General features: G+C 33.2%; 1 protein-coding gene across 5 annotated transcripts; it reads right to left on the bottom strand.

Annotated features, from left to right (window-relative positions):
* Window positions 1-1277: 1277 nt before the first annotated feature.
* Window positions 1278-7592, bottom strand: LOC126873201 (bone morphogenetic protein receptor type-1B). Of its 5 annotated transcripts, none has more exons than XM_050633824.1 (4): window positions 7409-7592; window positions 2533-3532; window positions 2032-2347; window positions 1278-1943 (listed from the first exon to the last, which is right to left on the bottom strand). In XM_050633824.1, exons 1-4 carry the CDS (start codon window positions 7497-7499, stop codon window positions 1815-1817), a joined length of 1536 nt encoding a protein of 511 aa, XP_050489781.1. In that variant the 5' UTR covers window positions 7500-7592; the 3' UTR covers window positions 1278-1814. The 5 variants fall into 5 exon arrangements, with proteins under 5 accessions (XP_050489781.1, XP_050489783.1, XP_050489784.1 ...); XM_050633826.1 differs by lacking the exon at window positions 7409-7592 and adding an exon at window positions 6638-7393; XM_050633827.1 differs by lacking the exon at window positions 7409-7592 and adding an exon at window positions 6633-7393.
* Between the last annotated feature and the right edge of the window lie 5426 nt (window positions 7593-13018).

Genomic DNA, 13018 nt, shown 5'->3' on the forward strand with positions numbered 1-13018 from the left:
TTTATTTACTTTTTCATATTATATGCATTCTGTGGAATTTTTGCGCTTTTAAATTTCCTATAAATGCTTAAAATCCGTAATTTATTTATAATAATGCCGATTTTTCTTACTTTACCTGTGTTTAAAAACTTCTAAAAGTTAATTTGATAGTTAAAATGGTTTCTATTATTTTTATCCCATCGTACTAGTAACAATATTTAATTCTGTATAACTTCATAATATAATCATACCACACTAAATGTGTAGGTATTGATTTTCTATCTATAAAATTGTTTCTATTTTGATGACCAATATTTTTTTGTTTCGTATATTTACAGCAAAACTTATAGAAAAGAAAATTCCCTTGTAGCGCATAACCGTTACTTAATTATATAAATACTCACTTGCAACATCCTATGTAATCATATTAAAAATGTTGCACATGTACGGAAAAAAATAGTATTAAATTTAATACTTGTGAAAAATATAACTTTAATTATTTGCAATCAACCTACTATTAGCTATAACTTTAACATAGATACAATCCATTTTCATAGAAAATTTACGAACTCACCAAAGATTGACTTCGAGCACGTAATTTGTTGTATGCGACGACAATCTGTAATTAGTTAAAATTTGGATACATAATATTAAAAAGACAATTTTTTAAGAATTGTCGATGAAAATTTTTATAATTTCTAATTCTTGTAAATTTTACCGATCCACTAAACAATTTTGTAGAACAAATCGATATATTTATATTTTTATCAAAATAATGTTAAATCTTACAAAATACTTTGACGAATAAAATTCCATTGCCAAAACGTAGCTTTGAAATTTAACAATCGACGAATTAAACGAAATAATATGACATTTGTTAACTTAAAAATATAAATTATATACTACAATGTAGGTAATACAATATCATATAAAGAGACACAGTATTTAACGTCAAAATCAACACAACGGAAAACCATATTAATAAAAAATAATTTTCCTATCTTAGAAGTCAATAATAAGCGTAGTAAAAAAATGTATGGAAACTGAATATTTAAAATTTACCTCGTATCCAGAGGTATTCTGACATATAAGAATATTTCAAATATTTATATTTTACAATCGCTACGTACTTCATACGTTCTTAATATAAAGATCGTCTTTATATCTATAAACGACTTAAAATTTCATGTATCCTGCAAGATATCTCATTTTCTGAATAAAATTGTACACTCATTGTAGTATTGCACTTTTCAATGACAATCGTATCAAAGGCATATGAATATTATAGATTACCACGATTCTGTTAATGGTGGGATTTTAATACGTATAAATTCGTAACATTGAATAGATACGATAAATTTAAATGCTATCATCAAAACGGTGTTTTCACTTCTCTATAGATTTTTGCTATTAAATATATTTGAAATGTTTCTGTTTATAACGTTCATGCGCGCTTGTTTTTTTGGCTGGAAAAAAAATTATTCTTTCTAAGTAGTAGGCATTGTTGAATACATATTCAATAAATTTCAACACAGTGAGGCGCGTTAAAACATGAATAGTATCATGTTTTGCCGCCTTTCACATAAAAACAAAAGATATACACATATACAACGTTCATTCATAATTTCTTTCTTCTTAACTCACAATTGATCATTCATTTGATCATACAAATTCGCACATTCATACATTTTCATGTATTTTTAAATCTTAATATTCAGTCTTCAGGCTTGCAGTCTGTCAATAAATCTATGTACACCGGGTTATTTACAAGGGAAGAAATTATTTTTCAGCTACTAGCGATAAGATAGAACACATCCGACGAATATCGTCGAACGCTATACGATTTTAATAGCATTATCAATATGTAGTTTTGATATTGTCTTTTTCACACGTAGCGCTGTTAAACGAACGGCTGGATTTGCGTGCCAACATTCGACTACCAGCTTACTTAGCGCAAACAGAATCTGTAACAAAAGGCAAAAACATTTTTTAATATAAAAAACGTTTTACTAAGATGTTATTATGTAAAAATATGATTAATTCTATTCTTACTGAATCATTTTCCCACCGCGCTGGTATTATTGGACGTAATCGTTTTACGCAAACTGCTAGTCGCATATCTTCGAAGTCTGGATCACTTGGAACAACATCATGGTATGGCAAAGCATATGGTTCCACCATAGAGCTTTTGCTACCTGTAATGCATCTTCTGCAAGCTTCCCAAAGCACAAGACCAACAGAATACATATCTGCCATTTTGAAAGCATCAAAGGAAGATGTGTTTAAGGTTTCATCCAAAACTTCTGGAGCCATATATCGACGAGTACCCACTCGTGTATTAGGTGCAATATCAATTTCTCCACTTTCACTATAAATAAAACATTACACTCCTATAACTTTGTGTATATAGTGCAAATACTAAATCAAGTCTTACAATGATTATTTCATTCTTTCATACATACATATGGATATCTACAAACATGCACACGCATGTTTTGCGCAATCATCATGATAACGATAATACACTTCCAGATTACAATATTTATTATTTACCTTATATATCTTACTGCCAAACCAAAGTCAGCAATTGCACATTCACCATTCTTTTTCACTAAAATGTTTCTACTTTTGATATCTCTATGAGCTATAGCAGGCTTTCCACGTGTACCAAAGATCTCTGTATGAAGATGAGCAATTCCAGAAGCAATTGAAAGACATATTGCTAAAAGGCTAGGGTGATCTAGAACAGTAGTTTGGAGATAGTCATATAATGAGCCTCTTTCATGATAATCTGTAATTAATAACATTTGTGTCCAGGATCCTGTGCCTTTGATATCAGCAGCAATAAAACCCAAAATATTATCATGTCTCATTAACACTGTTTGATAAATTTCAGTTTCCCGAAACCAAGATGCTTCTTCCAATGTAAAAAATACTTTCACTGCCACTTTTTCTCCTCTCCATCTCGCAAGCCATACTTCACCATAGCGTCCCTTCCCAACACACTGAGACAGGGCTAGTTGCTTGGCAATAGTTCGTTGTACTAAAAGAGGTAATCCTGATCCAGAGCCACTACTCTGATCGATAAAGTCTTTAAGCGTTCCCTGAGAAGGCACTAGGCAAGGGCCCCTTTCTTTTCTTCTGTATCTGTGATATATGATCACCATAGCTATTGATATTACCATTAAGCATACAAACAAAATGCTGGTCAATATTATAAGTGGCGCACCCGATGCTATGACCATTGGATTAGGTACTGTGGTAGTTCGGGGTTTATAATCAGGATATAAATCTTTGTTACATAGTGCACTCTTATTACAGCATATTATGCTTTTCCCTTGTAAGTGTGGCACAAGGTATCCTTTACATTGCATGAAACCTTGTTCATCTGGTGGTAGACAGCCAAATGACCATTCAGGCACATATTCTCCTGATTCTGCATCCCAAACTTCTTCTACTGCACTGAAACAATGACCACCAGGTCTTCCCTCGCAAGTTCCATTTTCTCGATCATCTGGACAGTGCCCTTCACAATAACATGTAATTCCTAATGCTGAAATTAACACAATTGTGGAATTGGAATAGTAAATAATGTAAATTTATGTGGAATGCTAGAATAATCTATTGTAGCTTTTAGAACTATGATCGTAACATGCAAAATTGACGAGAATGTATTTTTCTTTTTTATTTGAAATCTTTACTTCAATTCTTTAATTATTCTACGTATAAATATTATAGTAAAAATGAACGAAATTAACAAAAATGGTCACTAAGAATCGTTATTTCATTATTAACGTTTGAAATAATAACAAATGATGTCTGTATGATCTAAATGACCATGAGTTCCGACAAAAAGGAATTATATGTACAAGAAATAGAAGGAGAGTCGAAAAGAATGAGAAGGATCGGGTAAATCGCTTATCTGCTGTCGCAGAATTACTCTTTTGTCTATTTTACGGTGACCGCTCTATTTATATCTTCAAATATTTAGATGAAGGATTAATCTTCTGAATGTGTGCTGTTCTTGTTCCATCCCTTTGGTTCTTCCCCTTTCCCGCTTCTGTCGGAATTCTTATTTATTTTTTTAAAAATAACGAATTATACGTAAACTAGATAATTGCAAAATACTGTAACATTTTAAGTTAATTATGCGGTAACGGTATATGTTGAAGATAACGAGCGTTAATATTTTTGTTAAATGTAAGCTTTTCCTTCGTAATAATAATTTCAAAAAATAAAAAAGGAGAAAAAAAATAAAAAGAATTGGATAATTTCTCAGGTTTGAAATGTGTTGTTAATAATCCATAATTCAAATTTAAATTGTATTTTGCTGAGAGCATGTGTTCATAACCGACCAGTTTTTTAGCCTGCGGCATAATAATGCCGTGTGTGCCGATCGCACCGTACAAGGAAATCACTGATGCACGATTGTCCGACAATTTCCAAGAGAGGTAAGACATGTTTAGTGCGGTTTCGGTCACGTGTTTCTTTTATCCTTATTTGAAGAGTATGGAGAAAAACAAGAAACGTCACAAAATAGCTTTATTAGGAAAATTAAGTTTTAATATTTTAGACCACTAGAAAAGAAATAACATCTAATGAATTTAACTGTATTGTTCGCAAAATGAAGTTTATATCTTGCTTAGACATCACAAAAAAGAATGATTAATAAAATATTAATTATTCTTATCTGTGTTTCGTTCCAGTACAGAGTGGACATTCCTCATTTTTAATTAGTGTACTAAATCTTTAACACTATCTTATAGAGATATTTTGAATATTATAATCATTATGATTTAATAGTTCCAGAGTCTTGGTTATCACAAAAATGTGTTATAAAATGGTAAATCACGAAAAAAAGGAAATTCCTTGTTTTTACCTCCTTATCCTTCATTTATTTCGCAAATGTCAAAGAAAAGTCTCATAATGGTCAATAACTGATATGTATTTTTCGAAGATAGGAATTGTTCAATGAGAGATTCGATATAATCCAGAAAAGGAGAACGAGAAGTTGAATTAAATTAAGTTGAATTGAATCGGATAGCTTCCTAGGTGCTCAAACGAATAAGTTTCGATAAGTTTCCATGCATAGATATTCTTTTGTGCGGCTTTCGCGAAATAATTAGTACATATAGAGTAGCGAGAAAACTACTATTAACAATACGATGCATTTTAACCATATACGATCTTAGCTTCTGCGCGTGACAAAAAATAATATTGATGTAAAACAGATATTAAGATTTCCCTGTAATCTTCAACTCCAATCAAGTATCAACAATTTAACCGGTATTCAGGTCTCTTCGCTAGAATTACGCCATTTTATTTTGGTGCGACTAACATTTACCGAAGATCAAAGAGTTAAAGCGTATTAGAAATTGCTTGACAGCAACCTTAACACAAGCCGGTAGCATTTATAGCATTGAAGAGTACAAAACGAAAATTGAAGGGCGCAAGTAAAAGTGCAAACCCAGATTAGATCTTAAGCTACATATTAACTAACATGATATCCTATTAAATATATATATGTATCAAGCGACAAGGTTTTGTCGGTTTTTATATCTTCTATAGAAGAGCGTATTAACAAACGATGTATAACATATGTATATAAAACTTTTTACATGTCTTAATTACAAATACATATTCTCGTTGTTAATTAGGAAAATGTATATGATATGTAATAATACGGTTTCAATTGATATGTGCAGAGTTCAGACATCATGATGGCGCAGTGTATCTGCCGCGCGATGAATATCGCGTTTAACGAGATGCGAACTGTTCTACATCTTTAAGTAACGATATTATATATGTACATATAATACATATTACAATAGTTTTTCCGTAGACACAATGATACGAAAATCTAAAGTAATTGCGCAGTTCAGTGATTTTTCCTAATTCTGATTATTTAATTTCAGTCCCCTTTTACGAAACAAGGCAAAATTTTTTAATTATAATGTTCTTTTAATTTACTCTACTTACTAACTTAACCTAATCTAACCTATCTTTTTTATTAAATTTTGAAATTAAATAAATTAAATTGAAAATTCTAAATATGATATTTTTTTATAAAATAATAAAAGGTACATTAATTTCTCAAGTTCCTCCGATAAATCTGTTCGCTTCATGATGATAATTTTAAGTAAAAAAGGAATTGGCATGAAATAGTGAAAATTGGGAGAAGTTACTAAACTATAATTACCAAATCTGACATTGTTGATACGAGCACGATGGTACTGCATGAGATGAGTAAAGAGTAAGGAAAAGGAATGGAATTTGAACAGTGTTTAGAGATAGTGGTGTGGATCGTGAAACCTGAATATAACGCAACAACGCAACAACGCAACACTAGCCTACATCCAACCTGTCAAAATCCGTTCGAGGAAAGCAATGAATTTGGAGATTAAGAAGTTAGTCGTTCTCTCGAGAAAGCAATTTCGGCGACGCCTAAAATTAATCTGAACTGAAGCTACGGGGACAAACAAACAACTAGACAGAAATACAGGATAGTCACACGTGAAACCAATGAGACCACTCGAATATGGCGCGAGTCACGTGAAAAAAAGGAAAGAAAAGTAGGAAAAGGTCGAGGCACAGTCGAGGGGAACTTTAGAGTGTATAACAGCAACGAAACACTGTTGTTGGTATTTCAGTACCTAACCTTAACGCCGAACCTCCTCTTTCTTGCTCGTCGCTCGCTTTTCTTCTTCTCCTTCTCTCATCTCCGAGTCAAGGGTAAGAAAGAACGTGCGCTACTTTGGTATAAGAATTCCTTTTGCAAAAATACACTCGTCGCGTAGTGAATCACAGTCTGCGCACTCACGAACATCGAAACTCACGTTTGTTTACGAAAAATTGAAGTTTGTAAATAGTACCGATAAAACTGATACACATATAGATGTCCGAAAGGAATCGTAATAAGTGTTGCGGAAACACCGTCAAATCCGCTATTCCGTACCATTATCGCTTAAGGCTTAAGGAAATTCTCTAAATTGCGTTAAAAAAGAAGATTGCACTAAAATTTTATCGTATTTTGATCTTTCGCTTTCGCAAAACATTAAAAAACCAGGCATGTGTTTGTTGTCAATATGTTGAAGGAAAAAGTAGTGCTGCAGCATCATTAATCAAAATGAGAGCGAGTAAGATTGAGAGAGAAAGAGAAATAGCGGCGATGGGGAGCAGAATAGCATAGAGGGAGGGAGGGAGGGAGGGGAGAGAGAGAGAGAGAGAGAGAAAGATAGAAACAGGAACGGCAGAACGTTCATTCGTGTAGCAAAAGGCGAACAATGGTTAACAGCATACATTAATCGTTCTCACATCGAGAATCCGCATCCGATCGATTCTTTGGTACATTGTACACTGTTGCACTTACCACTTTACATAAAATACATCTCGTACGTACAATTGTAAAACAGATCACGAATATACTCACCACAAACAAATTTCGCGATAAACACTCCTAAGCTGATCCACAGGCCGTATTTACATCCACGCCGACCTGGGGTGGCGAAGAGCGCAGCCATTTTCTACATTCGAGAGCACATACTTCACTGTGACGTAGGGCGAGACGCGTCGGCCGCAGAGCGCAGGCTGATCAGGTTCGGCTCTTTCCGTTCTTCTACGGAAAGAACTGACAGCTTATTGGAGAGCTGGTTTTGTAGCACTTCGGCTGTTAAACAAAGACAACTGCTTGAGATTATCTAAAAGAGAGAAATAAAGATATATTCACGTATCAGCAGTGTATCTTTAATTCGTGGTACCCGGACAAACTATTTCGAATTTTTTCTAATCGAACGGTATTTCAAATAAATATGAAATTTCAAGCAAAATTGGTCCATAAAAATTTCTATAAATTTCAATATAGTCAACTTTTTATTTTTTTAATCGCATTTACGCACAGATACATCTTTGCAGTATTCTCAGTTTTCGTGATATATATTCGTGTTTAAATCATTATCTAATTCATCAAATTGTCCATTTAAAATGATCATTTGAAATGAAATTAAAATTTTATCCGAGAGAGATTTTTCGAACAAGATGTTTCGTTTAGTTCCTTAGTTTCTCAGCTTATTTGTTTTTGTACTGCATTATTCACACGTGGATTACATACTTAATTTGTTTAACATTTTATACGCGATTAAATTCTTAAAATCGCTAAAACGCCATTGTAGATCCTTTGCATCTTATCTGTAAAGATTTCACATTTGAAGCTACGTACCTGGTCTGTCATCGTAGCTATATAGTAGGGAGTGTGCGACGGCGCCCATAGGGCGCCATCGTGCCGCGACGAATGCGGTTTCTGAGATGTTTCTTATTCTCTCCTCTTTTCCTCTTCGTTGACTACATGTTCCTAGTACCGATGCTTTAGGGAACTAAGTCAGAAAGCTCATAAGGAAATACAAGAGAGAATGGTTTTTTAAAAAGGTGCGAAGGTTCTCGCGACTGACGCATGGACCTAGACAAAGCTGGAACTCAGCTTTATTGAATCTTTTCATTCCATCCGCATACATATTTATTGTCGACTAACAGACTAACCGTACCAGAATACAGAGATTTTATACAATTATATATTATGTAGCTCCACAGCAGAACATAAAATTACGATTAGTTAAACTTTATTCTAAGACACTCTAAGTTTCTCATTCGCTTCTTTTTCTTTCGATAATATTTGATATTTTTTATATTTTTTTATTTCGATATTTTATAGTGATATGTATACAATATATACATATAGTCCACAAAGAAATTTTTTATTCCGAAAAGCCGATTCCTTTACGTCGTGTACATCCTGACATATGTACGTATCGATATATCTGCATCGATATACGAGATAAAATGATAAAACGCGTGCGAAATGAGAGGAATCAGAGAGAAGGGCGATACATATTTTGCCGACAGTTTTGAAAGTGGTGCATTCGCACTTGTGCGGCGCCGTTTTGATAATCGAGCCGATTGGACAAAATGGAATGCACCATGGGGGTGCGCATCACGCTGAGCTTTCAACCTTTAATCTTTAACATCGCATACGTATACTATTTTTATTTCTTCAGGATGGATATCGAGTTAACTAACAAGTGAATGGGTAATACGTTTTCATTGAGAATGATATTTGAATTTGAGAAAAATAACTTTTTGAAGGTTGTGGAATTTCGAAAGACTATGTTCATTGTCATAACCATTTTCTTTGCTCAATGATATTTATCAAATATTACTGTTCAAACACAAGTAAATGACAAAAATTATCGACCGATACTATTTTATTCATTCGTTTTTTCATTCACCTCGATGTTAATGATTCTCAAATACCGATCAGGGAAAAATAAAAAATTACAAAATAGTTTAAAATCTGATAATCTTTTATGTTTCATCGAGATGTAACCCAGCGAGGAAAGAGTGAATGTAAAAATCGTAAATGAACGAAACAATAGGAGTAACGACTACGAAAGCAAATGGATTCGAAGATAAGATTAATAACATCGTGGTGATATACATATGCGTAGAGACGATAGAGAAACGTGAACGTAGTAATATGAGGATATTGTACGTGTAATAAGAGGTACACGTTACGAGCAATATTATCGCGTGCGAGCGCAACGAACCGAGGACGTTTGATCAAAGCACCATAAATGTGCTTACTCAAGAAGAACTACATATAGGGATAAGATAAAAAGGCTGCATAGACATCGTAATATCATATATCGTGAAATACTGACTATACCGAGCCAGAAAGTATCCACTTCATTCATCAATTTATTAATTTACCGACTCGTTGAATCTTTCGACCCGACAACGCATCTCTCTTCATATACACACATATGGACTTAAGTAATACATAGTACTTACACTATATTACCGATAGTTGTTCTCTTTATAGTAATAAGTGGATTTTTATTTATCTGTTCGAAACTTAACAAAGTGGAGTATTCGTTGTAATTTTTAATAGATAACAAACACAGCGTAATGATAAATATCAACAAATTGGAAAGAATACATCATGATTCGATCGACGATAAACTTTGCTAAATGATGTTATTTAACGATGTTTGATTTATGTTCGATATAAAAAGATCTGATCTGAATACTAACTTTGAGATTATAATCACTTGAGGATTTACCCTCTTGAGAATGAATTTGTTCAATTAAACGCGTTAAATCGAACTACCTGCCCCGATAACAGCTTTCCGTTCTTCGAACGAGTCTCGTGTGCCCATTAGGGATAACGATATCTTTAGAGCAAAGTGTTATCGCTAAAAGTCAGGTGTGTACCGGGGCATCTAGTGCTCGATCAAAGTAAACTTGCCGACGACAACTTGACAACAGAATTCGAAAGGCAAACAAGCTCTCTTTTTCTCTTTCTTTGTTATTTCACTACTTACTACCTTTATTTTTTTCCGTCTCGCACGCGTGTGTGCGCGTTTTATTTTCTCAAAAATACTCTTTAGCAAAGTATGTTTTAAAATTTGTCGATTAATTTCTGTCTCCTCTCTCTTTTTCGTCTCTTTCTCGTAGGCATGTTCCACGTGAAATTATAACGCCATCGGAACAGTAACTTGCCATCAAATGTCGTACTTGATGCTATGACCATTGGTGACACCATGACGGTGTTGTATGTATATTAACTATCAGTGCCTAATTACTGTTATTAAATTTTGTGAAAGTTTCTTATATGTAAATTTAGGAAAATTTTTCGCAACCTATCAAACAATATTTTATTAATTTTTTACGGAAATAGCTGGTCACTGATGAAAGTTACGCTTGGAACTAGCTACTTGTCATAATGTTAATGTTCAATTTGCTTTCAACAGAGTTCACGCGAATGATGTTTGATCTGTCTCTTGTATAAATCGCATTTTAATAAAATTTTTGTTACGAATTTCCACAAGAAGGTCATACGTAGCTGCTTGCTATTTGAACATTTTCCACGGAAGAATTTTATGTACATATCGTGTGTATTACATAAAACATTTTAAAACTTCATTTTCAGATTTATTTGAAATTTTACCATTACGAAAATTTACCATTTTACCATTATAATGATATTTTTAAATGTTTCATACACATTTATATTTATAAACGATTTCTATGAATTCGCGAGTTATTGTATGTTACTTAGTCAAGAAATTGTGAGAGAAGATACAGTATTCGAAATAGAAAGTAGAACATAACTATTGCGAATGGAACTTATTTGATTCCAGAGCTCACAGCGATAAGAGAAGGGTATGTTGTATACTAGTTACGGTCCTGATACACTTAGTTAGTCCTTATTCAGAGATGCGATGGATGAAGGTGAGGCGCGAGGGCAGGCACCTATAACAAAGATCCATCGGAACCGGTTTCGTGTTCTGCCCTTTTTTTACATTCCCGAAAGAGGTCCCGCCGAGCCACGGGTGTGAAAACCGACACTCACCCCCACTTGTTATTTTGTCAAAACAAAGCCCTGTGGAAATTATAGGAATTACGCAGCATCATCAACTTGCTCATTTCTCTTTTTTCCTCTGAACATTTACTCCTGTCAAATTATTCTCGACCGCACACGTTCTCAGTACGTTTTCTAGCCCTACCCTGATCGAACGTAACGCCGAACGAATTCCATCATTCTACCGTTCTACATTCCTCTCCATTCAATCGAAATCGAATGTATCACACATAGATTTTAACGAAATCTAAGATGGAAGAAAAAGGAAAAGGCAGAGAGTGAGAGAGAGAAACGGGAGAAAAAGAAAGAAATTACAAAATTAATCTTTAAATTCACACAATCGTGAAAATAATAACAGAACAATAATTTTACACTAGAAGATGTAAGAAGATACTAAGAAGATACTAAGATGTAAGAAGTTTTTAGACTATTAGACTGCTCAATAAATTTTATCCGTAATACTAGTATTTATTTTTATGTTTACTCCTATAACGTTTCTCAAGCTTGTGTCAGTTCCTATATATTTTACAAAATTATTCAGATCTTTTGCTCTTGTACTTTCTCCGCATTTTACTGTTATAATCATAATGCAGAAGAAGTTACTAGATAATAGAAATATTTCTGTATTAATTGTATTCAATATTAAAAGAGTTGCTTAGTCAATTTAAAGTTATTCCATTACAATTAATTGAAATTTACTTCACCTATCATTTTACTATGACAAGCTACTTCATCTGCATTTCCAATCGTTCGTTCTTTTACAGAAACCTGTTATATTGACACAGGGTAAATTTCTTGTCAGGCGGTAACGATGATTTCGTCTATGTTTTTAGCACACATATCTCCTTATCATTTTAATGTCACATGTTACATTACCGACATATCATAGAATAACATTACGAAATTAATAGTGGTTAGAATTAAAATAATCTCCGTGAAATTAAGAATATGATGTATAGTAGAACAGGATACATCTAATGAGTCATCAACTCATCACAGATCTTATAATTACAAATAAAAGAAAGAATTTCATTTCCTTATACATAATATTTGTACGTCAATTTTACAAATTCTCATTTGAGAGAATAAACAATTGATTGGGACGGTTAGGTAACCCACACTCACACACATTCTCTCAAAAGAAAATATCGAATTCTTCATGTTAGATTTCACATGTTTTAATCGTCGTAATAAAATTTTGATAACATATACTATACGGTCGTATGAAATCTAGTTACGTATCTGACATTTATTTTTTAGTAATAACTGAAATTTTTTAGTGACAGAAACATGAGTGAAGATATAAAATGCTCTCAATACGATGTTAAACAAAATAAAAAATTGTCACACGTTTTCCCTTTGCAAGCATCTGGACGATGTCAGTCTATCAAAGAAGTAAGTAAATTCGTCTACATTGTTCTGCTACATATATCATATGATACACCACATTTCTAGCCAGGTTATTATACTTGTTCAATTCCTTAAATCGCAAATCAACTTTATAGAGTAACGTGACGCATACGATATGTAAGGAACAAGATTACTTGAATGAAAGAAATATTTTCAATATATTCCATTTTCTGCTCTCTCATGTGATCATTCATCAACCAGCAGATCCTATCCAAT

This window comes from Bombus huntii, chromosome 14 (genome assembly GCF_024542735.1).
Source record: "Bombus huntii isolate Logan2020A chromosome 14, iyBomHunt1.1, whole genome shotgun sequence".
NCBI lineage: Eukaryota > Metazoa > Arthropoda > Insecta > Hymenoptera > Apidae > Bombus > Bombus huntii.